This window comes from Bidens hawaiensis, unplaced genomic scaffold, assembly GCF_021521415.1.
Source record: "Bidens hawaiensis isolate Kalapana, Puna unplaced genomic scaffold, B.hawaiensis_p1.1 tig00014645_1, whole genome shotgun sequence".
NCBI classification, from domain to species: domain Eukaryota; kingdom Viridiplantae; phylum Streptophyta; class Magnoliopsida; order Asterales; family Asteraceae; genus Bidens; species Bidens hawaiensis.
In genome coordinates this window covers 3,982-24,051 of record NW_027492279.1, presented here as the reverse complement: position 1 = coordinate 24,051, position 20,070 = coordinate 3,982, and the positions used below count along the sequence as shown (strand labels likewise).

Here is a 20,070-nt window from a genome sequence, read left to right as displayed (position 1 = left end):
CAAACAGCAAGGAGCTGAAGAAAGTTTACAAAATAGAACAAGAACAAAACGAAAGAAACAACAGCCAAATGAAACAACCAAGCTGGTCTGATATAAGTTAAGCCGTTTCGCTTCACTAATTATTTGTTATTTCTTAGTTGCTACCTAGGATAGGGCATTCCTTTAGTTTTTTTTGGAAGGGTGTATATTTCACCACAAGACCAATGTCCAACTGCCAAATGCGTTCCTCCCATTCTTATAACATTAACCAAATAAATGATAATAACATTAATAAAATAGTTAGTTTTAATTAATTAATGGAATTAGGCAAGTCAATAGGGTTGGAATGTACCACTGTGCAAAGGAAATGCTTAGCTATATTAAAGAAAATAATAATAATAATAATAATAATAGTTGGTGGGCATTAACAAACTCTTAATTAAGCAAGATAACATGTGGCCGGGCATAGGTAGACCTATCTAGCTTCATTTCAAGAAATATTACTTAATGCATTATGTTATGTCAATGGTAATTCTTTTTGGTTCACGAAAATTAGTTAAGATTCTATAAACATTAAAGCGACATAACTTTACATTGTGTCTCTTTCTGTTTCACTATAGTTTGTAATAGATTTCAATGATTCACTATATAGTTTTAGATAGTCACATACGGCCCATAATCATGACAAAACTAAGATTGGTTTTAGGGGTGTAAACGAGCCAGGACAAGCCCGAGCTCGGCTCGTTTTGACTTACGAAAGCTTGATCTCGGCTTGCTTCGACTCTTATTCTAAAGCTCAAGCTCAGCTTGTGAGTTGTGTTTCGAGCTCGTATTGGGCTCACTCGTTTATTATTTATTAATTAGTTTAGATAGTGTTTCATTTTAATTACTTTTATGTATTTTGAGGAAAAACTTATACGAGCTTAAGCTTGACTCGAGCTCATGTAGTACATTAAACAAGCCAAAGCTCAGTCGTACAGTGTGAAACTAATACATAAAAATCCAAATGAGACAAAACTTAAACATACACAAGGCTCGACGAGCCTAGACGACCTTCCATGCAAGGCTAAAGCTCAGCTCGTATCAATCTTTTTATTGATTCGAGCTTGAGAGTAGCTAGGATCATTTGTACCCCAAATTGGTTTGAGAATATCAAATGAGAAATCATAACCGTACAAAGTTTTATAATCTATTGTTAGAAGTAGTAACGAGGAGAAAAGGGAAGCAAATTTGGGGACTCTTATAAATCCTAAAGAAAAGGGTGCAAAGTCATATGAGGTTAAGGTTAACATGTTGCTCTCACACAATTGATTTAAGACAAAAATAAATAAATAATTGGGGTACAAAAACATCTAATTACTCAATGCTTTGAATAACATTTGTACAATTAGGGTGGTTTTCAAGGATACAGGATCAACTATAATTTTCGAGGCTTATGAGTTATGTATACCATCTTATATATTATGAAAAGTTCTCTTAAATCTTGTATAACCCGATATAAACTCTTCGGATTTAAATTCTTAAAGGGATAATGTAGTGGTAAGCATCTGATTCCTCTATAAAAAGATCGAAGGCTGGTCTTAGTATATGTATATCTTAATACCACTCTATTCTAATGCACACTCGTAGATCCTATCTTTCCTTGTGGTGAATGATGTTTTATCAACAACCACTTGGGTGATCAACAACAATTGAGTTATTGATATGCTAATCATCAACAATAATTAAGAATTTCCTACTCACATAATTACTACTTTGTTAACCGAATAATTGTCATTTTAACTGTCAACTAACATAATTTTTCACGAAGAGCATGCGGCATTTCAACTAAACATTGTGATGGTTCTCCAACCATACAAGTTTAAATCTTTGGGATTTTCTTGAACAAAACACACACTCGTTTTGAGTTTTCCTATTTTATCCAATTGATATTTGGAGAGCAAGTCTAAATATTTTAAACTGATAATGTTACACGATTCAAAGAGAACATCCATAAAAATTACTAAATATATATATAGAACCTACTATAACCTAGTTGCATTTCAAGACTTGTAATAATGTCCCAAGTCTAGACACACTCATAGATTAAGATGTAACATATGCATTAAAATATCCATATAACTTAACATTTAGTAATCTTATCTTTAGACAACATAACCAAAACTAATAATAAATTAAAGATAATATGTTAAAAAAGTAGGGAAAATGATTATTATCTATCTGGTTAAGACTGAAGCAACTGAGACCTTTCATCCCATGCTCAACACACTCAATATTATAGAAAGATGGAGCTGATGTTGAATTGTATCTATAAAAGAAAGAAAGAGAGAGAGAGAGGTTTAAGGGAGGTTTTTAGTTTAGGTCTACCAACTGGTTGTTAGAGATTACTCTCCTTAACCAAACATCATCATCAACAACAGCTAGGTAGATATATTCCCTCTTCTAGAGAGAGAACACAGATATTTCTAGAGAGAGAAAACAATAACAAGACAAAGCCAACTCCATTGGAGAAACAAAGAAAGATCAGATTATATAGCTACAAACACACATATATGCATATATGTATATATAGATAAAGAGAGAAAGATCTTCAAAGCTTTAATTATTTCACTTCTTCTTTTTGCTTTTTCTTTGTTCACACACACACACACATAGAGTTAATGGAAGTTATTTTTTTATGATATTTTGATTTCTTGATACAAGAGCATCATCATAGTCCTCATAATCATCAAAATATTCATTAAAATCTCAGAACTGAAACCACCTGTCTCTCTTACTTTGAATGCTACTGTTGTTGTCTGAATTCCGGGCAGTCCCATAGTTATTGTGATTTTGAATTCCAACAACCTATGAAAATCTGGTCTTGGGATCATCTTTCTACATAACTTGTTCCCCACAACCACACATCCATGACATAATTTCAGGTAACAATTTTTATTTATTTTATTTTATTTTAAGTGTCACTCCTACCTAATCTGTTGACCTTGTTTTGCTTTCTATTAATTATATATGTGGCCATCAAGAACTTAACTTTCCTTCATGGGGTTTCTTGAATTTGAACAAATTTTGGTTTCAAAGATTCATCAAGAACATAAGGGCTTTTTTTTTCATAAAAGTGTTTTGTCATTTTCATGGGTTAACCTTGAAATTGATCAAATTCTAGTGAAGAGTTTAATTTTCTTATAAATGTTACAAAGATTCATATTATGATTTTAAGGGCATTTTCATTCAACTATGTTTGTTTCTTTACATGGGTTCATCTCAAAACTGATCAATTTTTTGGACAAAGAAAACAAGAATGGGTTTGTTAATTTTCTGTAATTTCTAAAAAAACTTTTGAAATATTGATGAAGATGAAGAAGGGCATTTTGGGAATATAGAAAAAAGATTGGAAGTTTTCTGCAAATTTACCTTGTTTGATACAGGCAACCAAACAGGGAATATCTTTATGCATAACATGTGAGGTTGTGTATACAAACAAAATTCAAGTACTTGCTGCTTTTATGCTAATGTCCTCCCCAACTTTAATACCTTTTCTATCTTCTTTTTATAAAAATTCTATCTTTTTTGTTTTTGTTTCATAATAATTCAAGCTTTTTTGTTTTACTTCACAAATATTTAATCTTTCTTGTTTTTGTTTCACAAAAATTCAATCTCTTTCGCTGTAAATATCCATTGTACTAATCAAAGTTCATGCATTAACGTTAAAGTTTTATTGTGTTACTCCTCATAAAGATCAAATCTTTTTTGCCAAAATGAAGTTTGACTTTTAGAACTATTGTATTAATTTGACTTTTTGCTTACCAAACCCATTGTTCTTAAAAAATAACACAAACTGTCATTGTGGTGGCCTTTTGTGTTATATTTTAAAAAATCTTTCTAGAATGTGTACAAATGTTCTATTGAATTGTCCCTAGAAATATTTGATAATTATTTCAAAATTTGAATCCATGTGTGTTTATTGTATCACCCTTCATAAAGATTGAATCTTTTTGCCATTTTAATGATTTCAATTTATTTAGAAGCCTTTCCCAACTTTAATAATTTGATTTCTTGCAGAAAGTTAAATTAAAAGATTTCAAGAAATGTCATCTTACATAAGAAGTTCAGAAAATGCAAGAGATTCAACTCCAATGCTCTATTTAAGGGAATCTCTACCGGAATCTTACTCATCGGAAGCACCGATTCTCCATGGAACCGAGATGATGTACATGAACTTTCCATCAGCTTCAGCCGGAGAGTTCTCGGGAATCACCAATTCCCAGCAAGTCAATAGCTGCATTGACCTTCCGAACATTGGAGTTCATGATTCCAATGTTGTATCACATCAAGAATTCCTTTCCAGCATTGCTGAACCATGGAGGGATGGAAGGACTCATGAAATGATGTTGACGGGTCAAATGGGTAGTCAGAATTTGCAAGGGCAAATGCAGGGGCAGGGACTATCGTTGAGTCTTGGTGCCGGAATTCAATTCCATTCCGGTGATTACAGGAATCCCGACATGAGGTTTTCTTCATTTCTGAATGCAGATTCCAGTTCAATTAAAACTGATGTTTCTCACTATGGAATCGGGAATGTTTCAATGGCGGTTTCTGATTCCAAGTATCTAAAAGCAGCACAGCAGCTGCTTGATGAGATTGTTAATGTTGGTAAAGCTTTAAAACAACATAATTTTAAGAAAGAATCCATTGATGAATTGAACGTAACGCCTTCAAATCAACAAGAATCAAACGAACTCTCGACTGCTGAAAAACAGGAATTGCAGAACAAGTTGATGAAGTTGATCTCTATGCTGGAAGAGGTGAGTCATCTGTGCATTTTGACTTTTAAGGTCAAACATGTTCCTTTTCAAATGCAAATTCTATACATATTTGTCACAAAATCCACCAAGTGTTCTAATTCTGTTTACCCAACTTACAAAACCAACTAAATCATCATTTTTCATACTTCAAATAATCAAAAATTCATCTGGATTTCAAAGATGAAAACTTATAAGTTTGACCCTGAAAGTCAACTTCTACTTCTTGGACAGGTTGATAGAAGGTACAAACAATACTATCATCAAATGCAGATAGTTATATCAGCATTTGAAGTGATAACGGGATCTGGGGCCGCTAAGGCTTACACAGCACTCGCTCTGCAAACAATTTCCCGCCACTTTCGTTGCTTGAGAGACGCAATAAACGGTCAAATAAAAGTGACTCATAGAAGCCTCGGGGAGAGTGATTCCACCACAGACGGGAAAGGAGTCGGGATTTCCAGGCTTCGGTTTGTGGATCAACAGCTCAGACAACAACGTGCCCTGCAGCAGCTCGGGATGATGCAACAACATACTTGGAGACCACAACGAGGCCTTCCTGAAACCTCGGTCTCGATTCTTCGTGCTTGGTTGTTTGAGCATTTTCTTCACCCGTAATCACTAATTACCTTATTTTTGGTGATGCATATGCTTTTATAATTATAATCCTATCATCTAAAAATGAATCGTTTTATTTTTGTTTCTTAAGGTATCCTAAAGATTCAGACAAGATCATGCTAGCAAGACAAACAGGGTTAACCAGAAGTCAGGTAATATGTCATATTTTGACTCTTGGCCAGACAGGAATAGGAAATTCTAATTCCATTGTTACTAGAACTACGGGTGTGAACCTTTAATACTGACATGAATCTAACAAGGAATTTGTGGGTGTAAGTTTATTATAAACGGATTCAGGTCAGTCTCAAATTGAACCCCGAATTAGTTTAGCTAAGTGGGTCGTGTTCATTTCGACCCAGCGGGTTCACAGGTTGCCCGTTAACATTTAACCCTTTTTATGTCAGAATTTAAAAGTCTAAAAACAAGTTGGCAATGTTTAAACATAATGGTTGCAAAAAACAAATGCAAGGGTGCGTTTGGGATTGCTTATTTTCACCAACTTATAACTTAAAAACTTTTTAAAAAGTAATAAGGTGTTTGGGATTATTTATATTGTGAGAGGAAAAGTTACATAAGTTACACTTTTGTAACTTATTAACTTAATGAAAAGTTATAAGGAGGCAAAATAAGGAATCCCAAACACCCCCTAAATTTGTGCCTATTTGGTGGACTCACAAGCCCGTAGGTTGACCCTTTTAACCCATTTATGTAATAACTTAAACTATTCGAGTATGGTTTATGTCAAGATTTAAGAGTTTAAAATAAGTTGGCGTTGTTTAAACATAATTGCTTAAAAAATGTAAGTTTAAATTTGAAAGTATAAATATATAAGTATAAAATAATTACACATATTTTGTTTGGGTTAAACTGGTCAACCCACAAATACACGTGTTCAGGTTCACGTGTGATACAAATTTTGGTTACGTATCATGTTCGGGTTCATGTAAAAACGGCAGGTTCGTATGGGGTTTGACCCACCAACCCACGAACACAACATACTTAGCAGCCCTAACTGGAACTAACTGAATTTGTAATTGAGCAGGTCTCAAACTGGTTTATAAACGCAAGAGTTCGTCTATGGAAGCCAATGGTGGAAGAAATGTACAAAGAGGAAGCTGGAGATAATGCTGAACTAGAATCAAATTCTTCATCAGAAATCGCACCCAAAAACACGAAAAAGACTTTTATTGACGAAGAAGATCTAAACCAGAGCACTTCAGCCTCTGGATTTGACTCAAAATCATCAAATCAACCTCCTAACATCGAAACAATAGGAGCCAACAATGACTCAGATTTCCAAAACATGATGGTTCAGTCAAACAACGAGCGGCTTATGGCGGCAGCATACCAGATGCCACCGCGGTTTGGAAACGGGAATGGTGGCGGAGTGTCACTTACACTAGGGTTACAACACTCTGAAGATAGCGGCTTACCACCCGGTAGCAGTGGTCTACATGACCCCGGGTGTGGTTCATCGGTGGGGCCCGAGGCGGTAGATTATGACAGTGTGGATTCAGATAACCAACAGCAACAACAAAGATTTGGATCTTCTCATTTGTTACATGATTTTGTAGCATGAGAAAACAATGGTGGGTGGGTTTATTCAAGTAGTGTGAAGCAAAATGGATTTGAAACAGAAAATGAATATATATATATATATATATATATATATATATATTTGTAAAGATAAGATGGATATACTTTCTTTATCATTATAACTCAAAATTGCCATTAGATGCATAACATGATGATTACATCCAATAACACTGGATTACAGTATTCAATCCTAGTTCAAGTTTTCAACTCCCAGTCAACATTAAAGCCAAAAGATTTACCTTCCAGTTAACAATAAACCCTAAAGTAGAGAAATATCAAAATGGCTCGCCTCATCAACCGTCATAATCTAAACATAACATATGAGAAAGCTAAATTAGATTACAGGTCACAGTGGCTTTATTCAAGTAGTGTGAAGTAAGTTTACTACCTTTTATATAATGCAGTTACATCTTCACTCAACCATGGAGTTTCAAGAAACTGATCACCACAATCCTTAACATCAATTTTCTCCATCTCAAACTCATTCTGACCACCATACTCGTTATCTTCAAACCACGCAATGGACTCCTTTCTGAAACATGTGGTATGAGCATCCTCTTCAGGAGAACCCGCAGCAACTAACCGATAAGTATACACCTTACTCACCAGCCCGGGTTGAAAAGCCCGACCTATCGCTTGACGGGTTCAAATGCTCGTCTAATATTATTATTCTAGATGCCCCAATTAATGATAAAACCTCACCACAACCCTTTATTGACCCAAAAAACACTTTGGCATCAGAAGAGTTGTTGAATTGATCCACTGCCACGTCACGCTCTTCATTGTTGTGATCTTCGATAATCATGAATATCTCCTTGTTAAGTCTCCATCCTTTGACTTTCATGGTCAACCTAAGTAAGAACTTTAATGGCAGTAGAAACTGACCAAAAACTAGAAGCTTTTCTCCAGTTAATGTACATAAATGGAGTAGATTCAGAAAGAATTTTGCTTTAGCGCCCTCTCTCTCGTCTGATTTCTCCAAAATTTGATCACTTTGCTTACATCATCATCTTTTTTCTCTTGAGATGTTTTTACAAGATACTTTAAATCTGGGTGGACATAAATCGCGCTACCTTCAGAGCTAATTTTGAATTTTCTTGCCGATTTTTTTAATTCAAAAACTTCATGTTTTTGCCTTGGGCTAAGATTTAAAAAGACAAAAAATTCCACATGGCCCGGACGTTCTCCCACTAATATTTCTTTTCCTGGTGATTTCACTCCATCAAGAACTGCATCAGGTGATTCTCTTGAATTATGAGATTGACCTTCACAATAATAAGTATTTGTACTCTTTGAGCTCTGTATTAAAACAAAATACAAGATTCAGTTAAGTTGAATTATAATAAGATTGATAAAACCATATATACCTTGGGGCGCTGAAACTCAATAGTGGATTCAATAGCCCGTTTAACTACTCCGCACACACTGCAAACATAACCAACGTCTTCATTCAATATAAAAGAATGATCACATTTTTCTTTTGCATGTTGGTTGATTGAAAGGTTCATATCAGCATCCTGAAATTATAGGGTGATTAATAATAATTTGTGAAGTCACAAATATAGCAGAAAAATTAAACCGAAATACTTGATGGACTGACTATTATAGAGTCAAATTAACAAATGGCATACCTTTGAGGACTCTAATCCAACAGCCATTTTTTTCCATATATCCCCATCAAAGTTTACATCATACTGTGAATCGCCTTCCTCCATATCTAAATCAGATTGAACTCCAACAGATTCACCTTTATTATGCTTTATTTCAACTTCTGCATCATTGTTGATCTTCTTTTCTTCTTTATCTTCACACTCAACATCCTTCATATGATTTGTCTCCATTAAATCAGCCTGATGTGGGTGAGCCCTTGTAAAAGAAGGCATTAGCATCTGTTTTCTTGTCAAAAGATATTCTACATCCATTGTACCAGACCCATATTTACATGAAACAAGTTCTTGCACCAAGTTTCTAATAGCAAATGGGTCGGTCTGTCCAATAGTATCCTTCAATTCGTTTGCATCAATTGTGTAAACAGTGTCCACTAGGTTTGAAGATGCCCTTTCATCACTGTTGACCACTTGTCTCGTGAATGTTTCTGTAAAAACATACAAAACATGGATTAAAAATGTTAATCCCTACTTATAAATCAATTACTGATACTAATTTATTATTTAAGTATTACTACTGTTATTTATTTGAGTCCTACCTGCATGTTGGGTCTTCCAAATTTTTTGGCGCGCGTTGTATATGGTTTTGATCGAAGACACGTTATTCTTATTTTGCTCCTTTAATGTTGACAAAATATCTTGTGGTTTCACATTTTTCCTTGACAAATCAAACACCAAACGAGTTTCATTAGCAGAGAATCGCATTGCATATGGATGATCCTTCATGTTTGGTGAAGGTTCATGATTATGCTTTTCACATAATACCGTTAGTGTCCAAACATCACAAGTCTTCCAATACTTTCCAACCAATTTGAATGGGCAATTAGTATTCTTGGACCCACTATTTCTAATAGAGCTTTTACTTTTGCATATACCACCACGATCACACATAAGATAAACTCTATTCGTGACCCCACTTGGTAGTGTCTTGGATCTTCTAGTAACAATAACGTAACCAAGAGAACGCCCCACCTTTTTCACCCAATCAAACAAATCTTGACGAGACTTGAACGCCTAAAATTGACTTCTTTGTTAGAAACTGATTGCATTAAGTATATAGTAATAAGTTTATATCATACCATGTTGGTGGAAAATGCTGATGTGTTGTGGACACCTAAATTCCTTTCATTTTCTTCACTTTGGGTTGATTTCGTTGTAAGAAAACTAACCATTTGATTTGAATCATATTGTGGATAGCCTTCCGCCATATCTGAATTGGATTGCACTACAACATATTCACCTTTATCACGTTGTATTGCAACTTCTGTATCACTATCAACCTTCTTGTTTGGCATATTCACCTTTTCTTTATCTGTTGACTCAATTGCGGTATTTGTTTGACTTTCATAATCTCCATCCTGCAAGTTAACGAAACAGAAGCATCAGAGCCTACTTCAGTTGTAGCCAAGCTAACATCACTAAAATGTAAGGACAGCTTACCAAAAACCGTCTCATCAAAAACTGTCCTTCAGGCTTATTAAATGAAACTTCTTGATACGGTTGAACAGGTCTTGCAGCTACATGTTCATCATCAGATTCTTGTGCATTTGTATCATTATAATTGCCATCATAATGCAGACCCACGTCATCCCTCACATCATTTGTCTCCATTAAATCAGCCTGGTTTTTAACATCTAAACCATATATATCCACATTATTATATATACTAATGTTACTATTTTCTGAAATTATTGTAATTCAGACAAAGGTTATATAGCATTCTTGCTACAAAAATGGCATAAGTTACATAACAACTGGGATTTGAGTTCTACCTGCATATTGGGTCTTCGAAATTTATGGCATGCATTGTATATTGTTTTGATCGAAGACACATTATTCTTGTTTTGCTCCTTTGGTGTTGATAAAATATCTTGCGGTTTCACATTCTTCCTTGACAGTTCAAACACCAAACGAGCTTCATCATCAAATAATCGCCTTGCATATGGATGATCCTTCATGTTTAGTGTAGGTTCATGATTATGTTTTCCACATAGCACCATTAAAGTCCAAGCATCATACATCTTGCAATACTTTCCAACCAATTCAAATGGGCAATTAATCTTTTTGCTCCCACGGTTTCTAATAGAACTTGCACTTCTCGGTATACCACCACGATCACACATAAGAAAAACTTTAGCCATGACCCCACTTGGTTGTGCCTTGGATCTTTTAATCACGATAACATAACCAAGAGAACGCCCTACCTTTTGCACCCAATTAAGCAAATCTTGACGAGACTTGAACGCCTAAAATTGACTTCTTTGTTAAAAACTGCTTACATGTTACTAAATGATTTAGCAAGATTGCATATATAGTAATAAGCTTGTATCATACCATGTTGGTGGAAAATGGTAATGTGTTGTGAACATCAAAACTTCTTTCGTTTCCATCATCTTGGTCTGATTTGTTTGTGTGAGAACTAGCCATTTGCTTGAATGAGAGGAGGTGGAAGTGATGTTAGAAGAGTGTTAACTAGAACTTATAAGGGATAAATGAATAGTAACTGGGATTTATCAGGGATAGATTATAGTGATTGTAGAGGAAATGATGGTTTATAAAGTTAAAGTATGGGCGCAAACAAGCCAGACTGCCTGTGAGCTACTCGAAATTGTATGGGAAGATCTTTAGGCTTGAAGAGCCTTAACGAGCCTTATGTATTTTTAAGTTTTAACTCTTTTAGAATTCTAGATATTAATTTCAAAAACGCGTAATCAAGCTTTTGCTCGTTTAAGGTACTGCACACAAGTTCGAGCTTTAGAAAAAAATTGAAACCTAGTCCTAGTTAGAGCATTCCCATCTAATCCCCTGCCTCCAAATCCAAAATTACACTAAAAATCACTACATTTTCTCTCTTTCAATTAAATAATACTTTTTTATACCTTTAACGTTATCATTTCTCTTTCCTTCACTCACAACCACTTTTAAAATATATGAAAAAAGTATAGGGCATGAACAGTAACTTTTCAAATATACAGAAAAATTATCTCCCCTCCACTCACAACACTATAAACCACTCCCTAAAGTATAAAAACTTCACTCACATATTTTGATGTATTGAATGTGAATGCTCTTAGTAAGTCAAAACAAGCCGAGCTTAAGCCTAGTCAAGCTCAACTAGGCTTATATAGAGAAGGAAGGGTTATCTAAAGTTGTACGAGATCCAACCTGAAAAGGCCCGTACGAAAATTCAGGGCCGGCTATGAAAAGAAGCAAGGAGGCGCGATTTTTTTTAATTATATATATGAAAAAAATATGTATTCTTAATATTCAAACTCAATTCGCAACAAATTTAAGCCCATTTTTATTAAAATAATAAAAAATTGCACAACCCAAATCATATCCAAGTAAACACGTTTAAAAATTTAATTGTTTAAACCCTACTTTTGCGGCCCAATTTTTTTTCCGCCTTCGGCCCAAAAATTTAACGAATATCGAGACGGCCTGCTAAAATTTATTGAAAATGAGTAACCTTTAGTCTAGAAATCAGGGGGGGGAGCAACTAAAATAACAAATTGAATTTGTAGTAGTTTTCTGACAGGCAAAACAACAAACACTTGGTGTGCAAAGTATCTATCGAACAATAAAGAAATCACAAAATTATGAGAGCATTGAAATGCAAACATACATACATATATACCTGCAGCTGCTGATAATAATAATTTGTGCGTTTGTAATATGAATTGATATTGATGTCGATGAAGTTGTAAGCGGGAAACTGTGAAACGATCAACACTTAATTACAAATTTCCCGCCGGGTAAACCTTTCTTCCATTGGTGACAAGTCAAGTACTTCCTATTCTTCATCAAAACTCTTTAAATTGTCACATGGCATTTTAACCTATTTTTTTATTTTTTGTATTTCATTAAAATATTTTTCTATCATATCTATTTAAATTGTCACATAACATTTTGACAATTTTTTTATTTTTTCCTCTTCTTTGAAATACATTTCATCAAATCTCTTTAAAATATCACATGGTATTTTAACATTTTCTTTTATTTTTTCTTTTTCATTAAAATACTTTTCATCAAATAGTTTTAAATTGTCAAATGACATTTTTGCATTTTTTTTATTTTTTTCTTTTCATTAAAATTAAAATTGAATTCATATATAGCATTTCTATTTACAGATTTTATTGGAATATACATATTCATATGTAATCCTCAATCCTAATTCTATAATGATTATACCCTAATTTAAAGTATAAATGTGATTAGACTATAAATATTCAATTAACGATTGTCGTCCGCCTTTGCATTCGTCTTCTACAATAGAGTTATAAGGTTTGTTTGATTTCTTCTGTTTACATATGTATCAATCGATATTCTTCAACATGGGTATTGATTTATCAAATGCAACACAAAATTAAAAAATTCATATGAGATTCGTTGGTTAAAACATGGGTTTCAATAAATTAATTATATCCTTTTAGTTTTTTGATTAAATCCAATTTATGAAATGAGACTTCTCAAATTTTATATTTTTGGTTTGAAATTAAAGAGTTATATTCAAATTTTTATATAACTTTGTACAACATGACATAAGATGACTCAGTTGATACAATAATGCAATGGTTTCAATTCATCAAAATTTATCCTGTTTATCTAACTCTGTGTCATAAATCAATCAAATAAACTTTTGATTGTTACAATTTTGATTGGTAACGTGATTTAAAAATTTGTGCAGATTGACAACAAAACAACATGGTTTCGATTTTGGGCAAATAAATGAAGAGCGTTGAGGAATTCAAATGTAACTATGGTTCTAACTTGCTCAATAAAAGGAATTTAGTTTTAAAAACCAGCTTCATATGTTTTAAAAATATTTTTTTAGTGACTTAATAGTTTTCTTTTAAATATTTGTTAAACATAATCGTTAGTTAGTTTAGTTAACGAGAATTTATTTGAAAGTTTAATCTCGCCTGATTGAAGACTGGGTATGTTTCATATGTATTTAGTGTTTTTAATTTTACATATGATTTCAAAATTCAATATATGGGTTTGTAATAAAGCTTCCAAAGAAATATCTATGACAATTTTAAACATATCATAAGGACATTCGTAAAAATGGAGACATGGACTTCTATTTGGTCAACATCATAGCAAATTGAAACTGGTGTTTACAAAATTTTAGATGGAAAATGGACCAGACACATGTGAAAACATTTTAATTTAACTTAGTTTGTTACATGTTATAATTTTTCAAATTTTATAAATCATATTTATTATGTTTAAAAATCTTTTTTAACCCGTGTGTCACACGAGATATAAGCTAGTAAATAAATAAACTACTAGGGTTATTTTTACATAATTACATAACATGTTTATCAAAATAGTTCTTATTTTATTTTAATGATCAACAGACAAAAAAGAAATAACTTTTTATTTGGTAGAATTTACCGCACCTCACTTGCAAGGTGCTAGTACCATCGAATTAAAGCCCCCATTGTTGTTAGACAAACCGTTTGAAAGATCTTTGTTTTTTGATTGGCAAGCATGAATACTTATGTAGTTTCAACAAATCACGAGTCATTAACACATAAATAGATGAGACCTTGCACCAACATGAAATGATAATCCAAACCGAGTGAACGATTTGACATGAAACTAGAATATAATCCACAATCTCTAGCTCTTCCTCGCAAATAAAAGGAAATACCCAAAGATCTAGTGGTAAACACAAATGTGAGGTCGTGGGTTTAAATTCGTGATTCAAGTTAATTTTGTTGTTGAAATTAATAATAATAACAATAATAAAGAAATTAAATTCATTTTATATGTTGTGCTGGATTTATAAATTTGAGTGTTGGAATGTTAAAAAAATTAAAATAACAGTTTTTAATTATTAAAAACAACTTCAACCGCGTCTAAATATTGCAAGATGTGCTTAAAGAAAGTTGTGCTTGTGGCATTTTTGTATGCAATTGAAAACCAAAAAAGAAAAAGAACAAGATGAATAAAGGAATTAATGTTATGTGTTGTTATCATTTAGGGTTTAGACTTTAGAGAAATGACCGATACAAGATTATTTTTAAGCAGCTACATGATAATCATATAAATATCTTATGTGTAGGAATAGAGCGAGGTGATTATGCAGTTACATAACATTCTTATGTATTGCACTTAAAATAATATGTACAAGTTAGTACACGATTTTCGCATGTCTATAATATAATTTGGTTTGTATTAAACAATTATGAGGTTTATGAGTAATTAATTTTTTACACCATTTTTTTTTTATTATCGAGTAAATATACAACAACAGACACACGGTTTTCGCATGTCTCTAATATAATATTGTTCCCGTTCAAGATGCCAAGGTTGATTATACATGTTTTCTTCACAGGCATGTAGTTCATATAAGTGAATAGTCTACCATAGATAGCAAAAACACAATTCGCTAATTGAATTAATCTTGTTTAAAAATCATTCTAACCAAAGTCATTGTAAGCATAAAAATAGAAAAGGATGGAAAAAAAACGAATAAGTTTATTAAAGTCCTATTAGGTAGGTTTCGTTATTGGTACATCATCTTAAAAGTGTACACCAGCTTGTCTGTCATATTGTAAAGACTTTAGATATATGATCCAAATCAACTTTGGTGCACGAAGCCTGTCATATCATGTAAACGCATGATGGAACAAAAACGGTCATACGAGCTGTATGGCTTTTTCGGTGATCCCATCACACATTTCTTTGTTAGTTAAAAGCATAATATAATACAAGCAGTATGATTTGCCACTCATATGGTTATCTCGTCCCTTTCTTATGACTCATTTTCTCCTTGTTATATGACTGGCCCATATAACATGTCAGTGGTGTCTGTATAATATCTCAATAGTGCTTGTTAGAGCATCCACAACAATAAACATCAACAAACCGCCACATCAGTGCCACATGAGATTTCAAACTTAATAACTAAACTCACATTTTTTTCCACAACAACAAATCTTCACAAACTGACACATCATCATCTACCAATTTATATTTAATAGATAAAAATACTTTATATTTAATCAAACACAAATATACCTTTATAATATTATAATATATTAATGTGTTGATGAGTGTATATCACCAAGAGAAACTGCACCACAGCTTTTCCCCTTTCATTTCCAAATCTGAAGACTGAAGCATCTACATGGACCTCTCGCCGGAAAATTTATAGATTCAACCCGTCGTCGGAGAACACAAATCAATCTACCCATAGTTCAAATCGTAGTGGAGACGAAGATGGATCTAATTGTATTTCGATTTCACTTGAATAAGGATGGAAGGAGATGATGCAAGTTTGTATGAGAGAGAGAGGCCCACGCTCCATGTCCGTTGCAGGTTTGCAGAGTCGGACCTGCAACACTCCTCAATGTTTCACAACGGTGGCGTCTGGCTCCTTCCGCGTCCGTCGGCTGCCACATCGGATCACACCTCTTAGTGTTTGCCAATCTTATCATGACACTATTGTATATATTTACATATCTATTATATTTATTACTCCGTAATACTTTGAATAATGTTAACATTAATATATTATTTTATATATTAAAACACAAACTTACTATTCCTTTTCACTATTTAATTTTTAAATATTTTATTAATTATAATATCCACTAGCCATTATTCCATAAGTAATAATAATAGTTTTTATTTCTTTCATTTAACTTTTGAGGAGGATTTAATCCTCCTTTTAATATAGATAATAATATTTAACAAACTATATTTTTAAGCATTAAACTTGTATAAGGGTCGGCTTTACATGTTTTATTTGTCGGTTAAACGGTTTTCTTATACTTTATTTTCATATTTTTTATAGTTCGCCTTTATAATGACAGAAATTTTTTTCATGATTTAAATATATTCTATCGTCGCATGGTTTTATCCGTGTTTCAACGTTTATAACTTACCTTTAAAATATTTATGTTGGCTTACTAATTCATGTTTACGAATTTGTGTTGGCACCGCTGATACTAACTGAATTTGTGTTGTTTCGCAGCTGTAACGTACCGGTTTTTTTGGTTCTACATATGATAATTTGTTGTATTTTGGCATTGACAGATTTATTTCTTTTGTTTAGTTTCGACGTCGTAACTTGATACGTACTGACTTCATGTCGACTTGCAACAAGTTTATGGTTTAATGTTTATTTTTGGTCAATTTAACGGTCCTCGCGCGAAACGTGGGATCCAAATCCTAGTATATATTAAAAAGGAGATTCAATCCTCGTTACAAAATTACTATTCAATTTACTATTTAATATTTTAATATTTTATTAATTCACCACTAATCATTAGCTATAATTTCATAAATACAAATGATGAATTTTACTTCTTTTATTTTACTCTTTGTTTAAACTAATTAAAATAATTTTAACAAACTATATTTTTAAACACTAAGTTTGGACACGTGTTGACTTACATGTTTTATTTGTCGGTTGGTTAACGATTTTCTTAAACTTTGCTTTCTTATTTTTTATAGTTCGTCTTTACAATGACCGAAACATTTTTCATGATTTAAAAATATTCAATCGTCACATAGTTTTATATCCGCGTTTCAACGTTTGATACCTCGCCTTAAAATATTTTCTTTTGACTTGCTAATTTATGTTTATGAATTTGTGTTGGTACCATTGATACTGACGGAATTTGTGTTAGTTCACAGTTGTAACGTGCATGTTTTTTTGGTTCTACATATGATATAATTTGTTGTATTTTGGTATTGACGGGTTTATTTCTTTTGTTTAATTTTGATGTCGTAACTTGATACAGACTGGTTTCGCGTCAACTTGCAACGAGTTTATATTTAACTTTTTTACTTATGTTTTTTTGTTCGACTTAACGGTCCTGTCACGAAGCGCGGGGTCCTAAATCCTAGTTCAAATTAATAACGAGTTAACTATATTATTGTACTATTAATTTGGTGTGATATATATATTATCCGGTGAGCTATGAATATTAACGCGAAAACGACTAATGTTGACACGTTGTATTATTAAAAAAACAGGCCTACCATTTAAATACGTACGACATGGTGCTTGTAATTTGTCAGAAAAACAATAAGAAAAGAAGATTGAAGGGATAGTATTGTATTTGACAATTTTGGTGGTTGTCAAATGCTAATAAAACAGAATAAACTATTTAACTAAACTTCAATCACAATATTATCCTATTTACCAAACCTTACTAATATTATATTTTACTTTATATAAGGGAGAGCAGAAACCGAATTAACCGAATTGAAACCGAATAACTACAAAAACCGAACGAAGCATTAACTGACGGTTAATTGTTTAGTTTTTCGAAAAACCGATTTTTGGGTTCAGGTTTGGTTATCCATTTAAAAAAACCGAACCGAACCGATTAATCGAACCTATATTTTCTACGTGTTTTTTTTAAGATGTTATGACCCGAAATAAAACACCAAAAGAATTTACCATTGACGATGATAAAGATGATGAAGATTGAGTCTAAATTTGAAGATGAATAAGATAATTAATAAAGATTCAGAGCAAACTTTTAGTGTTTTTTGGATTAAAAACTTGTTGAATTTTAACTCTACTACGCAAACAACTTTGTATTTGTTTGGTTTCACGTAACAGGTGCCTATTTTTGTCTTTTGGATTCAATATATATGAGAAACTCTATTTTATTTATTTATTTTTAATGTCTACTCACAATAAAAAATACCGAAAATAACTGAAACCGAATAACCAAAAACTGATCAATTGGTATTCTAAAATAACCAATAGCTTCGGTTTCGGTTTGAGTTTCACCCAATAACCGAACCGAACCGTGCTCACCCCTAACTTTATCTTCGTATTTTTTCCTTCCAATATTACGGATCACTTTAAAAGTGTTAGTTCGATATATAATAATATTACTTCCTTAAGTGATTGAGGCTTCTAGCTTTGCATGATGGATACTGGTGTAGATTTAAAGAGCTGTGACTTAGTCATTTTATTTAGAAAAATAAAAAAATTAATATGTAATGCATATATCAAAACGTAAATTTTTATAAACTAACCTTTTCTTAATAATAATAATAATAATAATAAGTATTTATATTTTATTGGCACATAATCCTAATATTCCTACCAAACGGTAGATGTACCTAAGCAAAATAAACTATAACCGATCTTTAACTGCCATAATTTGTTATTGATATTTAATGATCAACACATCTACAATTTTTAAATAGTATTTGGTAAACAAAACACCAAGTAAAATAACAATTGCTTCTACAAAGTTTACACCGATCATAAATTAAAAACTTTAAAACTATCTTTTTTAAGTTTACCATATCATATTGTACCGGCTTTACACGTGCATTTTATTGTATGTTAACTTTAAAACTTAGGTTTTCATGTATCAAAAATCAGTGGCGAGTATTAGACGAAAACACGGGAGGATTCTCAAAATTTAAGAATCCTTTTTTTATACATCATGTGACATACACAGTACCTATAACCCTTTTTTTTTTATTTTTTTAATTAATTAAAAAAGAAAATGTTTTATCTCAGTTTCTTGGAATGTTGTTGTGATATAAGAGAAACTCATGTGCTTGCCAATGCCAGATATCAAAACTATACTCCCAAAAAATCCCCCTCCCCCCCCCCCCCCCGGACCCACACACAATGGGGAACTGCTTGGTGAGAGTAGGAGTATCGCATGAAGTAGAAGACAAAGCAGAAGAAGCAAAACCTCTTGTGAATTCGACTGTGCATGATCAGGCTGGTGACAACTGCTGCAAGAAAAGTAAGAAAGAAAGTGAGGTTCAACATACAACAAGACAATGTGGTAGAGACCCGCCATTGAAACAGCCATTATGAGGCCTCCTAGAATGAAGAAAGGTGTGAGGGTCAAGGTGGTGTTGACACAGACCGAGCTGAAGCAAATCTTGAACCGGGCCACCATCTGCCACCAACACCACCACCAATACCATCAGCATCTTCTGTTGACCAGATTTCGGATCAAGTAATGGTGAAGTGTAGGAGAGGCAGAAGATCATCAGTAATGTGTAAATGTAGATGCAGTACTTAGAATCCTGCTTTACATACTATACCTGAATGGGATCATTATTTATCAATATCACATGTTCATCTTCAAAACCCTCTTGGTTATCATGATCTTGTATATAATATGGTTATGGTTATTCTTATGTATTAGTCATTTACTTATTTTCATTTCTATCAGCTTTGTATATTCATGTACATATGTATTCCATACAAATTTGCATTTTTATCTTCGAACCATTGTTCATGAAAATTGTTGTACTGGTATCTCATAAATCGCCTAGACAGTTTTGCAACAAACTATGTATAACCGCTTTTACCACAGTTACAAAATGGCTCACACCTTCACTTTTAAATGAGTTGTTTTGACTTTTGGGTCTGCTTTTGTCTGACCAACAACCAGTCT

At 32.8% G+C, this 20,070-nt stretch overlaps 1 protein-coding gene and 1 pseudogene across 4 annotated transcripts; one reads left to right on the top strand and one right to left on the bottom strand.

Annotated features, from left to right (window-relative positions):
- Window positions 1-2,583: 2,583 nt before the first annotated feature.
- On the top strand, window positions 2,584-7,057 carry LOC143547149 (BEL1-like homeodomain protein 7). Of its 3 annotated transcripts, none has more exons than XM_077038640.1 (5): window positions 2,584-2,903; window positions 4,039-4,781; window positions 5,013-5,392; window positions 5,488-5,548; window positions 6,439-7,057. In XM_077038640.1, the coding sequence occupies exons 2-5, from the start codon at window positions 4,065-4,067 to the stop codon at window positions 6,973-6,975; spliced, it is 1,695 nt and encodes a 564-aa protein (XP_076894755.1). In that variant the 5' UTR covers window positions 2,584-2,903; window positions 4,039-4,064; the 3' UTR covers window positions 6,976-7,057. The 3 variants fall into 3 exon arrangements, with proteins under 3 accessions (XP_076894755.1, XP_076894754.1, XP_076894756.1); XM_077038641.1 differs by lacking the exon at window positions 2,584-2,903 and having other exon boundaries at window positions 3,714-4,486; window positions 4,517-4,781; XM_077038639.1 differs by lacking the exon at window positions 2,584-2,903 and having other exon boundaries at window positions 3,713-4,781.
- Window positions 7,058-7,376: 319 nt separating this feature from the next.
- Window positions 7,377-10,270, bottom strand: LOC143547148 (uncharacterized; annotated as a pseudogene). The gene is made up of 5 exons (XR_013137726.1): window positions 10,100-10,270; window positions 9,739-10,017; window positions 9,199-9,673; window positions 8,624-9,087; window positions 7,377-8,291 (listed from the first exon to the last, which is right to left on the bottom strand). The product of XR_013137726.1 is annotated as an uncharacterized LOC143547148 (transcript).
- Between the last annotated feature and the right edge of the window lie 9,800 nt (window positions 10,271-20,070).